Raw genomic sequence first — 22,415 nt, 5'->3', positions numbered from 1 at the left:
CTTTATGATTTCATTGTAAAAGTAAAATTCCTAAGTTGAGTAGGAGAATTGTTCATCGGGCCAGTGGCGCAATGGATAACGCTTCTGACTACGGATCAGAAGATTCTAGGTTCGACTCCTGGCTGGCTCGATTCTTTTGAACTCAAATTCTCGAGTCGTTTGCCCTGTACGTTATCATTAAAGGCTATGATCGATTCTTTTGATTCGCATAGTGATCCCACATATTTTTAAGGTCACAAACGCAACAAGTAAATTTTCATGATCACATTATTAAACAATTTTGATTTTTTTTTTTGTTTCTCTTCCTGTTAGCTTCGCGAAATAAAACTCTTTAAATTGTTTATTAAACGCTCATTTGAGCAAAACACAAGCTCACCTTAAGCGATTGAAATACCAATTTCAAAGTTAAGAGTGGAGGTCTACTGCCCTCTTGTGGAGTTTACATTAAAATCAGAACTGTAAATTATGTCTAAATCTGTGACAGAGTAATCAACAAAATGTGTCAAAATATTACAAAATATTTAAACCTTAAAGTTAATATTGTTTGTAAAATGCTCATATATTAAAAAAAGGACAGAGAACTGCTCATTTTCTCGAATATTATGTATTGTAGTTTTCCCATGGACAATGGCGCGGGGGGTGGGGGGGGAAGGGGTATGTTCATGAAATCACGTAGTTGCAAGGAGGACTCGACAGGGGTCAGTGTTCACTTGCGTAATTTTGAAAGAAACCTGAAAGTTATTGGTCATCATGTCTACCATGACCACTAACTATATATGTTTGATACTGAAAATTATAAATGTTCAATGAATTATTGCTGTACCATTTTAGCTAAACCTTAGCAACATATTTAACACAACACATTTACGTTTAGTGCAGGCTATTATAATTATTTTTGTAAGCTGAAGCGTTTTTTTATTATTTTCAATTCCTAAAAATGAACAGTGCATAGACGACATTAATATAAATATTTTAAGGCTTTTTTAAACACCTTGCATGCACGGATCCATATTGAACCTTTACATTGTGTCCTGAATCCAAGAGCTTCTCTATCAGAGAAAAAGTCAATGGTCACACTTTACAATAAGGTTTCTTTACAATCTTATTGTTTCTTAAGATTGTTTTCACCTGTCTCTTTGTGTGCTTTGTTCTATATAATGTGCTGTGTGTTCTCATTTCTTTGCTGGTTCATTCCATGTGAGCTTGTCTTGTATCCTTGCATCTTTACTAAGCTTTTGGTCTTGCCTGTTCTAGTTCACTTGTCTACGTATTGTTTGTTTGTAGCTACTACTTTTTGTTTGTTTCTAGTGTTTACTTAATTTTGTGTTCTAATCTTTATTTTACTTTTATCCTTAGAACCATTGTTCCATTTTCTGTCAGCCCCAGTCTTCTCAGTAGTTAGTGATTAACAGTTTTATTGATTCTCAGGCAGGTTTCAGCACGGAATACAGAATACAACTCTGAAAAGAATCAACATTTTGCCCTATTAACAGACCCAACTCAAACTAATCCCTAACTAAATCTTTAAGGTCCCGGCTTGGCTATCATTAAATACAATTAAGGCCTCTATCTTATATAATGAAGAAAAATATTAAAATAAAATACAATTAAAATAAAATAAACGAATGGGTAAGTTCAGTCAATAATATATCAAATTTACACTGTCGACATCAGTATATTTCTCTTACATTTATTACTATTCCATTTCCAAATAGTTTAAGTACTTGGACCATTTTTTAGAGTATGGGTTTAGCTTGTCCATTTGCTTATAAGACATTTTTTCAAATGCGGCCACTCTAACTAGTTCTACTGCCCATTCTTGGAAGGAAGGGGCCTCCTCTGATTTCCAGCTCCTAAGAATTATTTGTCTGCCAATCAATAAACTGGTTTGGACCCAAAATGTTATGTTTTTTTTTTTATGTTTATCTCGTTGTCTGTCCAACTACCTAGTATAAACAGTCTAGGACAGGGGTCACCAATCTTGGTCCTGGAGGGCCGGTGTCCCTGCAGGGTTTAGCTCCAACTTGCCTCAACACACCTGCCTGGATGTTTCAAGTATACCTAGCCATAGATATATACACTAGATGTCGCCTGGCCTATTGTTGTCTATTGGACGGAATGCGTCAATAGCGCCGCCATCTTGCTACAGGGTAGCGCTCCTTTGAAATGCGGGACTAAGGTACAGTGGAGGACTGTGGCCATCCAAAGCCAGAGATATACATATATACACATGTATCTATGATCGGGAGTTTTCCTGGATGTTAGTATGTAATTTTTTTTTCTAATTACGAAAATTATAATTTTACATCACTTTTCTACATCGATGGATCAGTGACCGCACGGGCATTCCTGACAAAAAGCTTGTGTTTCTGTGTACAGAAATGTACTATTCACCCTCCCTGTTAAATTTGGTCTAATAATGTCCTGAAACACACCTCCTCTCCTGCTTTCACTTCTCATACTGACGGAGGGAGCGATTCGTTTGTGAATGAATCCCCCGTAGGACTCTTTCACTAACGTTAACCGACAATAATACAAGTTTCTGGCAGCGCAGCATCTCATTGTCATATTTCTTTTGCATTGTTTGCTGATTTTATTCAACAAAACTAGCATAAGCCGAGTGTTTAGTGCGAGTTGGAGCTTCTTTGTCTTATGGTGAATGCAGTAAGTGACTGTTATCATCAATAACGTTACCTGATAAGCACAAAAGTTCAGAACATACAAAAACAGAAAAAAACTTAATATTACCTATGAAATGTTCTGCCTTTGTGCTTTGATTTCTTTGTTTGCTCGTTTCTACACCCGTAGACAGCGCTAAAGTCCCGCATCTTCACGTAATAACACTGTCTTGACTAGTGCGGTTGAAGGACATTTGTCCTGGGAGCACTGTACCAATGTGGCGGCGCTACTGACGCATGCTCAGGGTCCCTATGCGATATCTAGTGTATATATCTATGATACCTAGCAAGACCTTGATTAGCTTGTTCAGGTGTGTTTGATTAGGGTTGGAGCTAAAATGTGCAGGACACCGGCCCTCCAGGAACAAGTTTGGTGACCACTGGTCTAGGACATAGTGAAATGCGAAAGAAATTTTTGTACAAGACCATAGAGCATGAACTAAATCACTATTTTCGATCTTACATCTCCAACAATAAGGTGTATTTTTTAACCCAAGCTTAACCCAAGCTTAAACAGTCTGAAAGGAGTCCAGTAGAAACGCTGTATAAGCCGTGCTTCAGCATCCCTAGATGCTGTCTTAACATTCTTTAAAATTCCATGCCATTCTTCATCATCAACTGTCAGATTCAGATCTCTCTCCCATATTTTCTTAAGGGCCTGTGAAGATCCATCACCGAGATTTTGAATCAACCAGGAGTAGTGCATGGATACTTCATGACCCTTTCCATATATTGAAAATATCATACAGTGAGCATCTGCTGACACAGGAAGCTGTGTTATAGAACCAAATGTTATACAGAGTAAATGTCTTAACTGTAAATATCGGAAAAACTGGGATCTAGGTATGTTGTACTGCTGTTGTAAATGTTCAAATGATGTCAAACTAACATTTTCAGAAAGATCTCCTAGAGGCACAGACTCACAGACGCGAAATCTTTAGCCATATTATCTTTAAATGTGAAATAATCGGATGATTTTTCACCTTTCCATCCAGTTTAGTGGACAAGCTCTGTAAAAGCCCGATTGGAGGCAAGGCAGACTGCTCTATCTTGTACCAAGTACCAAGACTAAAAGCATAATAATAATAATACAATGCATTAGGCAGACCTTCTTAGTAGTTGATTATTAGTTGTTGTTTGATTTGATTAATTACTCTCTTTAAGATTCTCGAAGTTTTTATTTCAGTTTTGTTTTATCAGATTGCTCGAGTCAGTCGTTCTCTCTTCTAGTATTTATATTTTTATTTTATTTCAGATTTAGTTTTATTTTATTGTATATTATTGCTACCTGGTTGCTGTCCTGTCTTGTGTCTTATAATTTTCCTAACCTGTGTCCTGACCTCCCTGTTCTGCCAGTCTGCGTGGCCTGCTCCAGGATCTAGCTCTGGTTTTGACCACTGTTGCTCCTACTCCTGGCTGGCTGTTCGTTTTACTACCATCTTGCCACTACCACTGGCTTCCCTATGGTGTTGCCCCTACCGTTTGGACCTTGTCATCCCCTTGTGTGTCTACTTGTGCCTTATTCTGTCAATAAACCTCTTTGTATAGTTCATTGCTGCAACTGGGTCCGTTTTCTTGCAATCACAAGTGACAGCTGCTCTGTATGAATGCAGAAGGAAGATTGCTGGAGAGAGTGCGTTCTAGACATGAACACGCTGATGTGAGACGTCTACTTGAGCCAATCAGAACATTCAGACTCATTAATTTCTGCACGGTTTATGAAAACAAAAACCTTTGAATGTTTCTCCAGACACATTTAGCTGCTGGATGTTAGTGAGATAATGTTTCTATGTTACTCTTAATGTCAACTGCGTACTGCGGATCAACTTCTGATAGACGGATGTTTGTTTACCTTGAAGCTCTGCTTCAGTTGCTTGACACGTGCGCACGTGAAGGAGCCGGTGTGCACCATATTATGAACATCTCGACATGTGAAAGTGTTCCTCCATATGTTTTCACATAAGTTGTTCACAATACTTATCCATGCACAGAATTTATAATGTTGTCAAATGTGTAAACATTTAGCCACAGTTCGCGATTCTGGCTTCGGGTGTCTCACGAAGCAGCTGCATGAATGCTACAGCTTTCAATAAAAGTAAAAACATCAATAAATGGCTGACTCCTTCTGTTTATAAATACAAGCGCTGCCTTTTATGGGTAATTTCTGGTTAATAATGTCAGAATTTAGCAGTATTTTGGGATGGATGTGTGAATGTGATTTTCTGGAAAAATTCTGGAACATCCATGCCTGTGTGAACAGCACTTTTTATGAAATTACCTGTAAAGTTGTTCTGGAAATTCTCCGGATATTTACCATTATCACTCTGTAAAAGGGGCTATTATCTAGAACAGGGGTGCCCAAACTGATTCACATGAAGGGTCAAAAGCCAAATATCATTGAGAGCTGCTGGCCAAAGATAAATATAACAAACTTTATTACATCAAAGTCATTATGTGTAATTTCTAATTTATTTTATAAAATTACAAAATAACTAGAAAACATTATTTTAAATCATATTAACTGAGTGTGTGTGGATGTTTCCCAGAGATAGATTGCGGCTGGAAAGGCATCTGCTGTGTAAAACAGTGCTGGATGAGTTGGCGGTTCATTCTGCTGTGGCGACCCCGGATTAATAAAGGTACTAAGCCGAAAAGAAAATGAATAAATGAATGAAAGCATTAGCCGCTCTCCCTCTTTTCTGAGATGGGATGGTGAGTCAAATCAAAGGTTACCAAGGGTCAACTTTGGCCTTAGTTTGGGGATCATTAGCCGCATTTCCACTGTCGGGCCAGTGCAAGCCAGGGCTTTTATTGGGCCGGGCCGGGCCAATCGCCCGGGAGGTTGAGCAGTGAGGCCGAAATCATGTTGCGTTTCCACTGTCGGGTTAGTAGCTCGCAGTGCGTCACGCAAACCCCGAGCCCAGAACGTCCCCCGAATCATACGTCACACAACCCGCCCACTTCAGCGGGAATTAAGGAGATAATGCACACCATCACATCATCACAAAACCATTAAAGTGAAGACAACCAAAACAAACAAACGACACGTTACAGTACAGCAGAACATTATATGTGTAAATGCACATGCCTGTGTGTTTCCTTTCATCATGTTCATTTACACGCGGGCCGACTGTTGGCATCGTGGATCGAGTGGTCTCGCCACAAACGGAGGGACCCAGCACAGTGAGCGCACCCATCCATAATGTAAAACCACAGAAATACTCCCTTAATAACTCAGTGGAAAATGTATTTTATAACATCCTCATTTAGATAGATGCTGTCAAACATTTAGCCCAAATGCTCCGGAGAGACCTGAAACATAATAATTTTCCCAATTAGGCCCCGGAAGTGACAGTGGAAACGCGACTGGCCTTGGCTCGCCCTGGCTCGCCCTGGCTCACTCGCTTTAGGCGCGATAGTGGAAACGCGGCTAGTAATCTAGATCTATCTATTGAAATGTCTATATGGTTTAAATGACAAATGCTTTGTTCTAAATCTCGGTTCTTTTGAACTTCTCGAGTCGTTTTGCGTCCCTCCATACAAACACCTCATAACAAACAGTTTAGGCCCAATCCCAATTCTACCCCTTCTTGCCACTAGCTCTAGCACTAACTCTTCTTTTTACATTTTTGTTATATATCTATATCTATATATGGGCAATTCTTTAACTACGGGCACTTTCAGCCTTGTAAAGTTGAGTAAAAAAAACTCAGTGTTACACAGCCTCATAAGTTTAAACAATTTGTCTAGATTTAAGATCTGTAAGAGGACAAACTGGGATATGAAGAGAAATTGTTCATCTTTAACATGTTTTCTGTCGTGAAAAGAACAAATGTCATTTACACCACATCTCAATATACAGCTTTTATTTCAAAATGAAATAAATTATGGCTGTCAAACATTGTCCAAGATAATTCTTGTATCATCTTTCCACAATATACACAGTAATTATACATTTGTCAATGAAATAAAGGAGTCCCTTAGGACTAAACGCTGAATTGCACACCTGTCACACTCTAAAATGTAATATTAATTTGGTTAAGAGCTTATTAGAAAATAAATAAACTGAATTTGTTTACTAAATACAGCATAAACTCATAAATTGTGAATACATTTTTAATGTGTGATAAAAACTTTTTCATATATTTAAAAAAATGTGTGTGGTGATGGAAATGACAGAGGTGAAAGGGACATTTCTACAGTTTATTGTGAAAGATATCTTTACTGATTAGCTTTAAATTAATTTTGTTTGGTTTTTAAAAACATCTTTGAAGGTGCAGCCAACCTGATCTCACGAGAAAACGTAAGCATTTTTTATTTTGCCATTTTAGTGGCTAATTTGTACGAATTCGTACAAGCTCAGTCGTACGAAATTGTAAAATTTTAAATAGGAGGCGTGGCATGTAACTCCACCCCTAAACCCAGATGTCATTGGGGGATGAGCAAATCATACTAAATAGTACGAATTAGATCGTACGAATTTATACAAATTAGCCACTAAATCAAAAAGTTACGAATTGCCGTGAGATTGTGTTGGTGCTGCATGTTTGGAAATGACGTAGAATAAATGTATTTCCTTATCAAGCAATATTTACCTTGATTTTTCTTCATGTGTTGTTGATTAAAATGTAAATTCACTTCATCTTGAACATGTTCTCAGATGACATAATTCATTTTCATAGAAACCACCTAAGTTATCTTTCACACAAACTTTTTTTAAAGCGATATTACAGCGTTGTGGTAGAAATGACACTGATACTGTGCGACAGCTATATTTTGTATAAAAATAATATTGATAATAATAATCACATTAATAACTATAAAATATTTAAATTATTTCACTAGTGCTTAATTAAGATACATGAATAGATAGCAAAACATTTTTATTTTAAAATGTTATTTTCATTGTTGAAGTTTAAAACCCTGGGTGTGCGGCAAGGTGAAAACAGTGATTTTGACACCTAAAAGGAGGTTGAATAATATGAAAAAATATAATAGAAAGCTAGTAATTTTTTAAAAAGTAAGTTTTATTATTAGTTTGACAAAGAAAAAGGAATTTGAGCAAAATTATATATTTATTGGTCATATTTTTAAATGATCAAAGGACATAAAAGTGCCCGAAGATGAAGAATTACCCATACATCTGAAAGCTTTATTTTCTTGATGATTTTATCTTCTTGAACTTTCGAACAAAGATGAGTTTCATTTCAGTCAAAGTCCAACAAACACACCCGGGTTTTGATGTTGACCCAGATATAAACCTTCGACTACATTTATAGGTGTGTCATGTATATTTACTCACTGCAATACAAGTCTATGTAACGTAAGGGACGATGTGAAACGACTCGAGAATCAAAGTTCAAAAGAATCGAGCCAGCCAGGAGTCGAACCTAGAATCTTCTGATCCGTAGTCAGACGCGTTATCCATTGCGCCACTGGCCCCTTGTGGTGACCATTTCCAGACATAGTTTTCTCAGCAAATAGTTCAAGGCAGACCTCATAAGTGAAGTTATTTCACTTTAAAACATGTCAGTACTACAAAAATTTGTTCGTGACTTTAACAAACTGTACAGCACAAACACATAAAACACGTGCATACACAAACTCATACACCAATACTATTAAATGTTCAAAACAATATGAAACTTGCCTATAACTTGATGCATAGTCCCTTATACAAACTCGATCCTAGCAAAAACACTCACATTAACACACGCACATAGATATAAACTAGATTGTTTGTGTTTATGCTACAAAAGTGCATGCGTGCAGTGAATAATTTAGGTATATGCACGTGTTTTATGTATGTTTTGTAAAGCAACGTTTGTTTAAAATACCACACTGTACTTTAAATCTATCTTGCAGCGACCATTAGATTCACACGCGACTTTAAATTCGACCCGCAAATTTAACTGCAAATGCTTGTTCTTGTGTTTGAGCAGTAGCGTGTGAATCTAGTCGTCGCTGCACGGTAGGTTTAAAGTACAGTTGGCACAAGCTTTATGAACTGTATGTTGAAACGCATACGTCAACTGCAGGTCCATGTAAGGTGGGTATCAAATCGTCATCACGTCGTCATTATGAATAGGCAGTAGGGTAAAGGCAGAAATTACAGCCAGCGTTTGTTAAAAAGCTAAATATGTTGCCAGGTTGAAATAAATCACACCGTTAAATAATTGATTGGCTTGCGAACAGGATCCTTTCAGTCTGTCACTGAACTGTGCCGGTTCTTTTTTATTTTTATTGAACCATATAACTGACAAGCATACAGGATTAAATGATAACATATGTAACAGTCATACAAAACTTAGTGATGCAGAACATACATTAAACAAAAACAATTAACATATATATTAGGGGATCCATCATATTTAAAGGGCCATGAAACCCCCTTGTTCAGGGGCGGACTGGGATAAAAATTCAGCCCTGGCACTGTAGCCACACCAGCCCACATTACCACACCGACACGGCCCCACCCACAGACACGCACATTCACTATTTATTTTGGTGTAAAGATGGTAAAATAATATGACATTCTTGCCAGATTTTGAATATGTCCGGGTAACCTCGGATTGGGTCGGCGCATCTTGAAACCAGGCAGCAGTTGCCGATTTGGCCAAATGCCTAAAATTTATTATTATTATTTTTATTATCATCATCATAATATCACATCTAGCAAGAGATAAAAGCTGTCTGCACTTAAATACAATACATATAAAAAATAAAAAAAAAACTGACCAGTCCACATTTAAAAAATGGTCCGGCCCCTCTGGCATTTGCCAGAATTGCCAGATAGCCAGTCCGCCCATGCCCTTGTTTAAGCAGGGTGTTTTCACACCTCTACTTAGGAAAAAGTCAAGACAGTGGGCGTGTCCAGCTCTGTTTAGGGGGGAGTGTCTGAGGATCAAAAGAGGGAGGGTCTGTAAAGATTTGCATAAAAATGGGAGTGTCGATTTGGGCACAACCTTATTTTCAGAGTCAAAACACACACAGAGGGGAGAAGGACAGTGACTGTGTTTACCTGGACGTCAGTAATCAAATTATTTGCCAAATTATTAAATAGTGGACTTTACCTGCAGTTTGATTCTTTCATTCAGGGAATTCATTCATGCCCCTCGTGACAAACGAGATATTTGATTCGAGTAATTGCTGTAAGCGTGTATTTTTCATGTAGTGTTTGATACTGCACGGTGAATTAGAGGGAAAAAAATCCTCCGCATTTCGCAGAAACTTGGATGCACTCGGCAGGTAGCGTCAGAAAGCCGTGTGTTATCCCGTGTATTAAGATCCTACATGATGGTAAGTTTAATTGTGGTGCTAACATGTGCTAACTCAGTGTAATAGTTCGATACGAACTTTGCCATCTGAATAAACAAAGACCACTGTTCGCTCACTTACCAAATCTGTAGAGACAGGACAATCAACAGCAACTAGAGCCGCGTCTTTGTTAAGAGGAGACGAGCAGCAAATCCGCATCTCACCATTTCCAGATGAGAAAAGCTCTCGGGTAAACAATGTTCCTTAGACACGTATTGTTTTCGAGCGTCGCGTGCACTGTAATCCACACGTGAGTCTATTTGTGCTAAAATGAAAACAAAACCTGCAGCAAATTATAAAAGCAACACTGCACGCTTGTTTTGGCAACACAACGTAGCTTCTCACTGCTGTCTGAACACTGTAACAATAATGAATAATAATGAAGTTGCACAATAGAGCGCGCTGATTGGTTTGCACCAAGCCTTACTCATGCATTAACGCAGCACACTCAGAGACATAATAAGGCAATCCCAGGTACAGATGTCCAGTCTATATGCCGGAATACATTAACCAATAGCGTCTTTGCAACAAAGTGATGTCATGCTGCACACGGTGCTGTTTCTGTGTGCTACTGCATAGCCACAGATGTGCTAAAATAATGAGAATATATACATATATATTTGAGTCCTGATCAGAAGGTAACGTCCAATTCCGATCAAGTCTGAAACCGCGTGATCAGGCCCGATTTCCGATCACGTGATCGGATCTAGACATCCCTAATAATCATAAAACGTTTGCGTGTGAATCACACATGGTTGTTTTCAAATTTTATTTGAATTGATTTGAAGCCATGTCATAAGTTGGAAGCCCTAATGGTTCCAGAGCCCATTGGCTACCATTGGCAAACGTGATGTTATTTGTAGTATTATTAATTATACAGATGTTAAAATTGTCAGGCTATAAATATTAAAACATAGTTCTGAGTATGTAATATTTAAAGAAAGGCCTGAAAGATTTGAAGCAATCTTCAACGATTAGAAAGTATTAAATTGATTTAGAAGTTAGAAAAATTTAAATGTCAATGTTAGTAGCTTTTACCTTTCTGGGCTATTTGTACAATATTTGGCCCACTTGAAACTTTTCACATTGCTTAAAATAGTTATTTGAGCATTCGAAAATATTTCATTTGAAATGAATTTGGGGTGTCATGGGGGCGCAGTGGGTAGCATGATCTCCTCACAGCAAGAAGGTCGCTAGTTCAGGCCCGGCTGGGTCAGTTAGTATTTCTATGTAGAGTTTGCATGTTCTCCCAGTCAGTGGCAGAGAGCAAATTGCTAAATTGGCTGTAGTGTTTGTGTTTAAAAGAGTGTGTATGGGTGTTTTCCAGTGTACATGATTTCAACTCTCCTCGACGCCCACACAGGAGAAGACGCGTCGCGTTGTTTCTTCTACTTCTGGCTACTTTGGCGCTCTTGCCGCTTTCGGTTTGTGATCGCTCCTCAGTTTGTGAAGGCTTCCCCGCGTTGTCGCTCCACCCCGCCTCCCTTCCCCGCTCCTCAATTTGTGATTGCTTCCCCGTGTTGTCTCTCACCCCCCCCCCCCTCATCAGGGAGCCCCGTCAGTGATCCCTGCAGGGGGGCCTCCGCATTTTGCGCTACGCCACTGGGTGGAGCACGGTACACTTGGGCTTTGGCACGGTACGCTTATGTGTGAGTGCAAAAAACGCCTGAGCCTGAACCATGTTAGTGATTCTATGCTCTTTGGTCGAATTCTAACAGTCAAATTATAGCCACTGAATTTATGAAAGCGCATATTTGAGCTGAAATAAAACGAACGGAAAATTGCCTTTTGAATATTATACATCGTCTTTTTAAAGGGTATTGACTATTTTGTAAGGGAAACCTGGAAAGTGAATATGAATATGAAAATTGAAATTGAATATGAGTTATTAAATTTACAAGTACGAAAACGTGTCTGAAATATAAATATTTTTTGTTAAAATATTCACAGCTTAAATATACAGCTTTGTTAAATTTCAGGACCTAAAAGTACAAACCATGCAATTCAAGTCATTAAAATGCAAGAACTTGTTAATTGGGTTTATTATTTTTCAGTTTGTTCTAAGTTTTTTAATTCAATACTTTTGGCATTGATTTTGCTCCATACTTGGCCCACTCATCAGACAACAGTAATTGTTCACCTAAAGAACAGCAAGTGCGCTAGCCAAACAAACATAGTACATTTTGATCTTTAAATATGTAATCTAGTAAATAATATTTTACTAGATAGTCTTTAAATATGTTTAATTCATAAATTAGATATGTTTTATTTATCATAGATATCTGAATGTGGTTCACTGAGAGAAAAAAAAGAGTCAGAATTGTGAAATAAACAAACATATGTAGCATTAAATTCAATTTCTTCCGTGACTTGAGCAGAGATAAACACGCGAGAAGGTGGGTTCAACCAATCTGGCAACCACAGTCTCTATTGCGAAGTTCAAAGTGTGTGCAGATTATGCAATGGTGTGAATAAAAGCCTGCAGTTCGCTTCTCAGCACTCATTCTGTGTCTGTGTCCAGCATGGCGATGAGGGAATCCGCCGTGCTTTCACTCTGCATCCTGATCGCAGTGACTTTACAAAACAGCGTCAAAGCGGAGGATGGTAAGTGCAATTCACGTCTCCAAACGGGATGTTGTTGCTTGCACAACCTTCTGCTAACTGTTAAAACGTAGCTTTGTTTTTAATGTAAGAAAATAACTATTTATACTAGCTATGAAGTTGTTTTGTTTTTCTTGGTGTTCACGTCATAAATGCACATGCACATTTTGAGGAGCGCAGGGTAAATACGGTCCCTGAACTATGGTAAATTGGTGAAAGTGCAAGTAGGCGTGTCGATATGTTGTCAATCCAGTTTGTAAGGCGTGTATGTTATAAATGATCGATACTTAATCGTGACCTATAGGTGCAAAAGAAAGGTGTGAATGTATAAATATGGCTCATAATTCTGCATGCATAATAGACGTGCAGTAAATGTGAAATTCACATTATAGAATAGTTAAAAATGATAATAAAACATATATTAATAAAATAATAATAAAATATAGTTTTAGAGTATAGCTTGTATGCAATGTCTTCAAATAGATGCATATATTCCGAATAAAATGTATGTTTAATTTCAGATAAACTACAGTTATTAACATGCCAACTATATAAAATGTATTATCAAAAGGTTTAATTGTATGACTTAGGCTTTGTATGAGGTCATAAATGCTAAAATAGTTTTAGAGCGTAACCTTGTATAGAATGTTTGAAATAAAATGTGTATAAAATGAATGAAATGTAAATATTAACAATGCATAATTATTCCAGTCAACGCACAGCATACAGTTAATAATAATGCAAATAATATAAATAAAATGTATTGTGAAATGGTTTTGGATTCATTTATTGCACGTATGAATTAGGCTTTGTATGAGGTCATATATTTGCATGCATAATAGTTGTGAAATTAAATAATTAAAATTGCTAAAATAAAAAATACTGTAGCTTAAGAGTCTAGTCGGTCATAGAATGTAATAAAATTTGAATATTAACAATGCATAATTATTTCAGCTAAAGTATAGTATGTATAAAGTAAAACAAAAATCAAATAATATAAATAAAATGAATTGTAAAATTGTTTTGGATGCATTTATTGCCTGCATAATTTAGGCTATGTGTTAAGTAATATATGCATCCGTAATAATTGTGAAATAAATGTGAAATAATTTCAATGTTACACAGAAAGTAGTTTTAGGATCTTGTATGTATCAAATAAAATGCATATTTAAATAAATGAAAAGTAAATATAAACAATGCATAATTATTTCAGACAAAGTATAGCATACAGTTAATAAAAATGCATATAATATAAATAAATGCCCTATGAAATGGTTTTGGATTCATTTACTGCATGTATGAATTAGGCTTTGTATGACGTTATACATTTACATGCATAATAGTTGTAAAATGAAATAATTTAAAATGCTAAAATAAAATAAAAAATAGTTTCAGAGTGTAGCCTTGTATGTTTTAGCCTTGGAAAATAAAATGAATAAAATGTAAACATTAACATTGCATATTTATTTCAGATAAAGTATAGCATATTTACAGTTAATAAAATACAAACAAAATAAATAAAATGATTGTGAAACTGTTAATTTATTGCATGTAAAAAATGCAAGAAAAAAAATCTGCTATGAAGCTGTTGTGTTTTTTTGGTGTTTACGTCATAAATGCACATGCACATTTTGAGGAGCGCAGGGTAAATACGGTCCCTGAACTATGGTAAATTGGTGAAAGTGCAAGTAGGCGTGTCGATATGTTGTCAATCCAGTTTGTAAGGCGTGTATGTGATAAATGATCGATACTTAATCGTGACCTATAGGTGCAAAAGAAAGTTGTGAATGTATAAATATGGCTCATAAATCTGCATGCATAATAGACGTGCAGTAAATGTGAAATTCACATTATAGAATAGTTAAAAATGATAATAAAACATATATTAATAAAATAATAATAAAATATAGTTTTAGAGTATAGCTTGTATGCAATGTCTTCAAATAGATGCATATATTCCGAATAAAATGTATGTTTAATTTTAGATAAACTACAGTTATTAAAATGCCAACTATATAAATAAAATGTATTATCAAAAGGTTTAATTGTATGACTTAGGCTTTGTATGAGGTCATAAATGCTAAAATAGTTTTAGAGCGTAACCTTGTATAGAATGTTTGAAATAAAATGTGTATAAAATGAATGAAATGTAAATATTAACAATGCATAATTATTCCAGTCAACGCACAGCATACAGTTAATAATAATGCAAATAATATAAATAAAATGTATTGTGAAATGGTTTTGGATTCATTTATTGCACGTATGAATTAGGCTTTGTATGAGGTCATATATTTGCATGCATTATAGTTGTGAAATTAAATAATTAAAAATGCTAAAATAAAAAAATACTGTAGCTTAAGAGTCTAGTCGTTCATAGAATGTAATAAAATTTGAATATTAACAATGCATAATTATTTCAGCTAAAGTATAGTATGTATAAAGTAAAACAAAAATCAAATAATATAAATAAAATGAATTGTAAAATTGTTTTGGATTCATTTATTGCCTGCATAATTTAGGCTATGTGTTAAGTAATATATGCATCCGTAATAATTGTGAAATAAATGTGAAATAATTTCAATGTTACACAGAAGGTACTTTTAGGATCTTGTATGTATCAAATAAAATGCATATTTAAATAAATGAAAAGTAAATATTAACAATGCATGATTATTTCAGACAAAGTATAGCATACAGTTAATAAAATTGCATATAATATAAATAAATGCCCTATGAAATGGTTTTGGATTCATTTACTGCATGTATGAATTAGGCTTTGTATGACGTTATACATTTACATGCATAATAGTTGTAAAATGAAATAATTTAAAATGCTAAAATAAAATAAAAATAGTTTCAGAGTGTAGCCTTGTATGTTTTAGCCTTGGAAAATAAAATAAAATGTATAAAATGAATAAAATGTAAACATTAACATTGCATATTTATTTCAGATAAAGTATAGCATATTTACAGTTAATAAAATACAAACAAAATAAATAAAATGATTGTAAAACTGTTAATTTATTGCATGTAAAAAATGCAAGAAAAAAAATTATGCTATGAAGCTGTTGTGTTTTTCTTGGCGTTTACGTCATAAATGCATATGCACATTTTGAGGAGCGCAAGGTAAATACAGTCCCTGAACTATGGTAAATTGGTGAAAGTGCAAGTAGGCGTGTCGATATGTTGTCAATCCAGTTTGTAAGGCGTGTATGTGATAAATGATCGATACTTAATCATGACCTATATGTGCAAAAGAAAGTTGTGAATGTATAAATATGGCTCATAAATCTGCATGAATAATAGACGTGCAGTAAATATGAAATTCACATTATAGAATCGTTAAAAATGATGAAAATAATTAGTTTAAGAGTATAGCTTGGATGGAATGTCTTAAACTAAATGCTGGTTAAATTTAAGTTATTTCAGATAAACTACAACATGCATGCAGTTATTAAAATACAAACAATATTATTAAAATAGCCACAGCCATATCACCCTGCAGCCCGGTTACTCACTGAAGCTAAGCAGGGCTGAGCCTGGTCAGTACCTGGACGGGAGACCACATGGGAAAACTAGGTTGCTGTTGGACGTGGTGTTAGAGAGGCCAGCAGGGGGCGCTCAAACTGTGGTCTGTGTGAGTCCTAATGCCCCAGTAAAAGTGAAGGGGACAGTAAACTGTCAGTGAGCACCGTCTCTTAGATGAGATGTTAAACTGAGGTCCTGACTCTCTGGTCATTAAAAATCCCATGGCGCTTCTCATAAAAGAGTAGGCCCTTAATCGGCGTTCATGATCATGGCCTCCAAATCTGAAATCTGTCTCTCCACTCCCCCTATAGCTGGTGTGTGATGTGATGGCTGCCGTCGCATCGTCCAAGTGGATGCTGCACACTGGTGGTGGTGTAGATAGACGCCCCTCATGATTGTAAAGCGCTTTGTGTGTATGTCCATACACAATAAATGTGCTATTTAAAATAAAATACACATGTATAAATTGTACGAGGTAAACATTTTGCATGCAAAATAGTTTAAAATGCTAAAATAGTGTAACCTCTTATAGAATGTATTTAATAAAATGTATATAAAATGAATGAAACGTAAATATTAACAATGCATAATTATTTGAGACAGTACAGCACATACAGTAAATAAAGTAGCAGATAATATAAATAAAATGTAAAACTAATTTATTGCATGCCTAAATTGAGCTATGTACAGGGTAATAAATTAGCATGCGTAATAGTTGTGCAATAAATGTAAAAATCATTTAAAATGATAAAATAATTTTTTTTAGAGTATAGGTTTGTATATAATATATAAAAACGAATAGAATTAAATAATAACATTCATTCATTCATTCATTCATTCATTCATTCATTTTCCTTCGGCTTAGTCTCTTTATTATCCAGGGGTCGCCACTGCGGAATAAACCGCCAACTTATCCAGCATATGTTTTACACAGCGGATATACTTCTAGCCGCCATCCAACACCAGGAAACACATATACACTCTTGCATTCACACACATACACTACAGACAATTTTAGTTCACCCAGTTCACCTACACCACATGTCTTTGGACTTATAAGGCTTTGGTTTCCCCCACAGTCCAAAGACATGCGGTATAGGTAAATTAAATAAGCTAAATTGCCCGTAGTGTGTGTGTGTGTGTGTGTGAATGTGAGTGTGTATGGGTGTTTCCCAGTTCTGGATTGCAGCTGGAAGGGCATCCGCTGCGTAAAACATATACTGGATAAGCTAAGGAACTAAGCTGAAGGAAAATGAATATATTCAGAGTATAGCCTTGTAAAGACCAAATAAAATGAAATGTCTACAAAATGATTACATTTAACATCAACATGCATAATTAATTCAGATAAAGTAAAGCATGTATACAGTAAATAAAAATGTAAATAAAATGTATCGTAAAATGCTTTTGGATTAATGTATTGCGTGTATAAATTAGGTTATGTACTGTATGAGGTCATACATTTGCATGCATAATAGTTGTGCAATTAATGTAAATATAAATACATCCTTTAAAATTAAGACATTGTATCGTTTTTGGAGTATAACCTTGTATAAAATAAAATATATATAATATGAATAAAATTAAATATCAACAATGCAGAATTATTTCAGTAAATAAAAATGTAAACACAATAAGTGAAATGTATTATAAAAATGGCAATGCAGTGGCGTAGTCAGGGCCGGCGCGTCCATAGAGGCAACCTAGGTGGCTGCCTAGAGCGGCAGTATAGAGAGGGCGGCGTCCGCAACACCCCCCTTACCACCCACGTCCTCAGTTATGTCCGCGACACCTCCCTCACCACCCGCTTCCTCAGATATATTCGCGCATAGGCGACAGAATAGAGAGGGCAGCGTCAGTGACAACTCCATCAGCACCCGCGTGTCCTCATTTAAATCCGCGCGTAAGGCGGCAGATTAGAGGTCAGCGACACCCGCGCGTCCTCAGTTATTTCCGCGCATAGGGCGGCAGAATAGAGAGGGCAGCGTCGGCGACACCTCCCTCCCTCCCTCCCTCAGCACCCGCGCATCCTCATTTATATTCGCGCATAGGGCGGCAGAATAGAGGTCTGCGACCACTCACTTCATTTTCATAACCGTTCACTTTCGTTTTCACATTGGGGTTGAGGGCGGGGTGATCGTCCTCTGCCTAGAGCGGCAGTTCAGCTTGCTCCGGCCCTGGGCGCAGTAGGTAGTGCTGTTGCCTCACAGCAAGAAGGTCGCTGGTTTAAACCTCGGCTCGGGTCAGTTGACGTTTCTGTGTGGAGTTTGCATATTCTCCCTGCGTTCGTGTGGGTTTCCTCCGGGTGCTCCGGTTTCCCCCACAGTCCAAAGACATGCGGTACAGGTGAATTGGGTAGGCTAAATTGTCCATAGTGTATGAGTGTGTGTGTGAATGAGTGTGTGGATGTTTCCCAGAGATGGGTTGCGGCTGGAAGGGGATCCGCTGTGTAAAAACGTGCTGGATAAGGTTCATTCCGCTGTGGCGACCACAGATTAATAAAGGGAATAAGCCGATAAAAAAATGAATGAATGAACTCTTTGAAACTGCCCCTTTTGGGCGATGATCATAATTATGCCATTTTGCCGACTGTCACTTTAAATTTAATTGAGATTGTGCTGTTTTCAAAAGAGGGCGGAGCTACAAGCACCTATGTGTCAGCATAGTGGCAGGTTCAAAAATAAGACTAACCAATAGTTCTATGCTACTGAGGGAGAGATCATCATTTATGGGCAGGGTTTTTTCCCTTCTGATTACATGTACAAATGGAGAATGTCAATCAAAGTGTTTCTGCAAACCAAGTGTGTTGATCAAGTGTGATTATAAAAAATAAAATTAACATATTAGTATCATTAGAAGCTGGTTATATTCACAAGCTGTTGCCACACAACTTTGTTTTAACCCCTTATAACAGTGATTTTTGCATGATAGGTCACCTTTAAAATGTATATTTATGCATTAAACAGGACCTATCTTGCAAACCAATTCTGGAGCCCTGAAAGGTCTACAAATGAAAGCAAGGGGAAAAGACACCGTTATCCATTCGTACTTGGGCATCCCCTTTGCCAAGCCACCCGTGGGTCCACTAAGACTGGCTCCACCACAACCAGCTGAGAAATGGGAAGGAGTGAGAGACGCTACAAAACAGCCGTTAATGTAAGGAACGAACAAAACCAACCCACCTTTTTTTTTTATCGGGACTCAGATTTACATTGAATTGTGACGTTTGTGTTTCTGCACTTCAGGTGTCTGCAGGATAGGCAGTTAGTTGAAGACTTGGTAGCCAATTTATCGGCAAAAGTAGACATGGTGGATTCATCAGAAGACTGCCTTTACCTCAATGTATACACACCGTCTAAACCTGGAAGAAACGACAAGCTGCCTGTAAGTGTGCTTGTTGAGCTTTTGTGAACTTTGTCGCATTTGTCGGACTTTTCCTAGTCCTCCCAGGTTAAAACATCAGTCAGAGGCTTTAAATAAGTTTTATTAATTTAATTTATTAGATGAATAAAGCGTTACAGAGCTCCGGGTGTCAGAGAACAGCAACACAGGCAGTCTGTGTCAGCTGGGCACACACCCACACCCTTGTTACCCCTATATTCATCGCCGTCTCTCTTCAGCCCCGCCCAGGGGCGCTTCAGTAAGTAAGATCCTCCATCCAGATCAGTTCAATCATCAGTAGTTAGGCAGAACAGCAAATCTGCACAGAAAAAGTTACGCATACACATAACAGAGTCTAAAGAGAGTGAGTTTTCGCCCCTCCCATCCGTTATTGTTCCTGTAAATGAGCACAGTCTGGAAGAAGATGTAACATTCAGTTGATAACAAACACAGAGGAGTTAACTTCTCGGTTATATCAGTCACACAAAGGCATAGCTGTTATGGAGCAAAATCATATGAGGTTAAGCAGATAAGGTTATATGAGGATAAACACATCAGCATGAGTTCATGTAATTAAAGACAGAATCAAACTATTAATGCAAGGATTAGTCTATTAATGCATAGGATGAAGTTAAAACCATCAAAAATTCCTTCAAATTTTCATATAATTTTCATGTCTACAGACAGAATTATTAGCCTCCTCCTTTCCCCAATTTCTGTTTAACGGAGAGAAGATTCGTAATTTCTAAAAACTGATTTATTTTCTCATGATGACAGTACATAATATTTGACTAGATATTTTTCAAGACACTTCTCTACAGCTTAAAATGACATTTAAAGGCTTAACTAGGTTAATTAGGTTACCTAGGCAGGTTACGGTAATTAGGCAAGTTGTTGTATAATGATGGTTTGTTCTGTAGACTATCGAAAAAAATATAGCTTAAAGGAGCTAATAATTATGACCTTAAAATGGGGTTTAAAAATTGAAAACTGCTTTTATTCTAGCTGAAATAAAACAAATAAGACTTTCTCCAGAAGAAAAAGATATTATCAGACATACTGTGAAAATTTCCTTGCTCTGTTAAGCATAATTTGGGAAATATTAAAAAAATAAATAAATAAATTCAACAATTCTGAATTCAACTGTATATACAGCCTTCGGACAAAATTATTAGTCCTCCTGTAATATTTAAGTTCTTTTTTTTTTTTTTTTAAATATGCCCCTGGTGCTTGTACCCAAGGATGTGACATTGACAACAGAGGTGAAGGTCCACATGCAGGGTTTTATTTGCGAGGTCAGGCAAGCAGTGGTCAATACAGGGGCTAACAGATGTATAAGGACAATCCAGAGTCGTAATCAAAATAACAGGCTGGCACCAAACAGAATTAAACAAATATTCTGTTTATAGCCGGCAGCTAGCTCTCTGCAACTCTCACATGGTCGCCCACTGAAGCTAAGCAGGGCTGCGCCCGGTCAGTACCTGGATGGGAGACCACTTGGGAAAGCTAGGTTGCTGCCGGAAGTGGTGTTAGTGAGGCCAGCAGGGGGCGCCCAACCTACGGTCTGTGTGGGTCCTAATGCCCCAGTATAGTGACGGGAACTCTATACTGCTCAGTGAGCGCCGTCTTTCGGATGAGACGTTAAACCGAGGTCCCGACTCTCTGTGGTCGTTAAAAATCCCTGGATGTCCTTCGAAAAAGAGTAGGGGTTTAAACCCGGCATCCTGGCCAAATCTGCCCACTGGCCTCTGTCCATCATGGCCTCCTAACCCTCCCCATATCATGATTGGCATATCATCACTCTGTCTCCTCTCCACCAATCAGCTGGTGTGTGGTGTGCGGTCTGGCGCAAAATGGCTGTTGTCGCGTCATCCAGGTGGATGCTGCACACTGGTGGTGGATGAGGAGATCCCCCCCCCCCCCCCCCCATTGTGTAAAGCGCTTTGAGTGCCCAGAAAAGCGCTATATAAATGTAACGAATTATTATTATTATTAATTATTATTATTATTATATACAAGGTGTGACGAGGCTTCGAAGCATGTATAAAAAAACGATACATCTCGCAGTGAAGCAGTGTATAGGAGCTTGATTCGTTTTGCCATCATCACGTGACGTCCGAAGCTTCATTTTCACCTATACCCACGTGACTGCTTCAATTTTAGATTCAAAGGTTTAAACATCCTCATTGGTAAGTAAAGTGTATAGCGAGAGATTAGGCGTCGATTACATACATTTCTACTGTTTTAAAGCACTGCACCGGTCCCAAACACTAGTATTTCAACTAAAATGCAATAGTAATTTATAGTAAAAAGGTTTTGAACCATACTAAAGTGTATTAGCATATTTTTTTACAACTATCTTTAAAGTAAACCACTGCATAATGTAGTATAGTGTTTAACGGAGACCAGCTGGCGAGTGCAACTCACTCACATAGCCTCCTCCTTAGAGAGCATTTGCCTCCCATGCAGGAATCGCTGGTTCGATCCCTGCTTGGAACGAGTGGGTGGGACAAGGACTAGATGGAATATGATCAATGTAAATACTTTTGAATACCTTAGATTTTACTAGTCATCGATGGTGTAATGTAATATACCTTATGTGTAAAAACCACAGTAATTGAGTCATTTGTTTATATTACTGTTGTTGTATTCCTAAGTGATTGAGTTGGTCAGTTGTGAACATTTGACATTATTGCAATACAGTGCTTTCCCACACTTTAACCAGAGGTCCTCATCGAGCTCTGATTTAGAAAGCTTCGAGTAAAGCTGCGGTCACACTGGAGTTTGATGATGCGAAATTCTGTCGTGCATCGCTGCAAAAAAGGGGCGGGATTAAGCAAGATTACTAGTCATTAAAAAAGCGAGCGATTGCTCCATGTTTGAAATTTCTGTCCAGAGAGGTCATGT

The 22,415-nt window shown here is 37.2% G+C and overlaps 1 protein-coding gene and 2 non-coding genes across 4 annotated transcripts in view; 2 read left to right on the top strand and 1 right to left on the bottom strand.

Annotated features, from left to right (window-relative positions):
• The first annotated feature begins 57 nt into the window (after positions 1-57).
• On the top strand, positions 58-130 carry trnar-acg (transfer RNA arginine (anticodon ACG)). The gene has a single exon. It is a non-coding gene; the product is annotated as a tRNA-Arg (tRNA).
• A 7,917-nt stretch (positions 131-8,047) lies between these two features.
• On the bottom strand, positions 8,048-8,120 carry trnar-acg (transfer RNA arginine (anticodon ACG)). Its single transcript has one exon. It is a non-coding gene; the product is annotated as a tRNA-Arg (tRNA).
• Positions 8,121-12,497: 4,377 nt separating this feature from the next.
• ces2b (carboxylesterase 2b) overlaps positions 12,498-22,415 on the top strand; it is a 65,732-nt gene continuing 55,814 nt past the window's right edge. For both annotated transcript variants that reach the window (XM_087312410.1, XM_087312411.1), the window contains exons 1-3: positions 12,498-12,599; positions 19,094-19,283; positions 19,373-19,511. In XM_087312410.1, the coding sequence (XP_087168536.1) occupies positions 12,518-12,599; positions 19,094-19,283; positions 19,373-19,511 (411 nt within the window). In that variant the 5' untranslated portion in view covers positions 12,498-12,517. The remainder of the gene's footprint in view (positions 12,600-19,093; positions 19,284-19,372; positions 19,512-22,415) is intronic.

Source organism: Danio rerio, chromosome 25, assembly GCF_052040795.2.
Source record: "Danio rerio strain M-AB ecotype USA chromosome 25, GRCz13ab, whole genome shotgun sequence".
Lineage (NCBI taxonomy): Eukaryota > Metazoa > Chordata > Actinopteri > Cypriniformes > Danionidae > Danio > Danio rerio.
The sequence above is the reverse complement of the archived record's forward strand: the minus strand, read 5'-3'. Positions and strand labels throughout refer to the sequence as shown.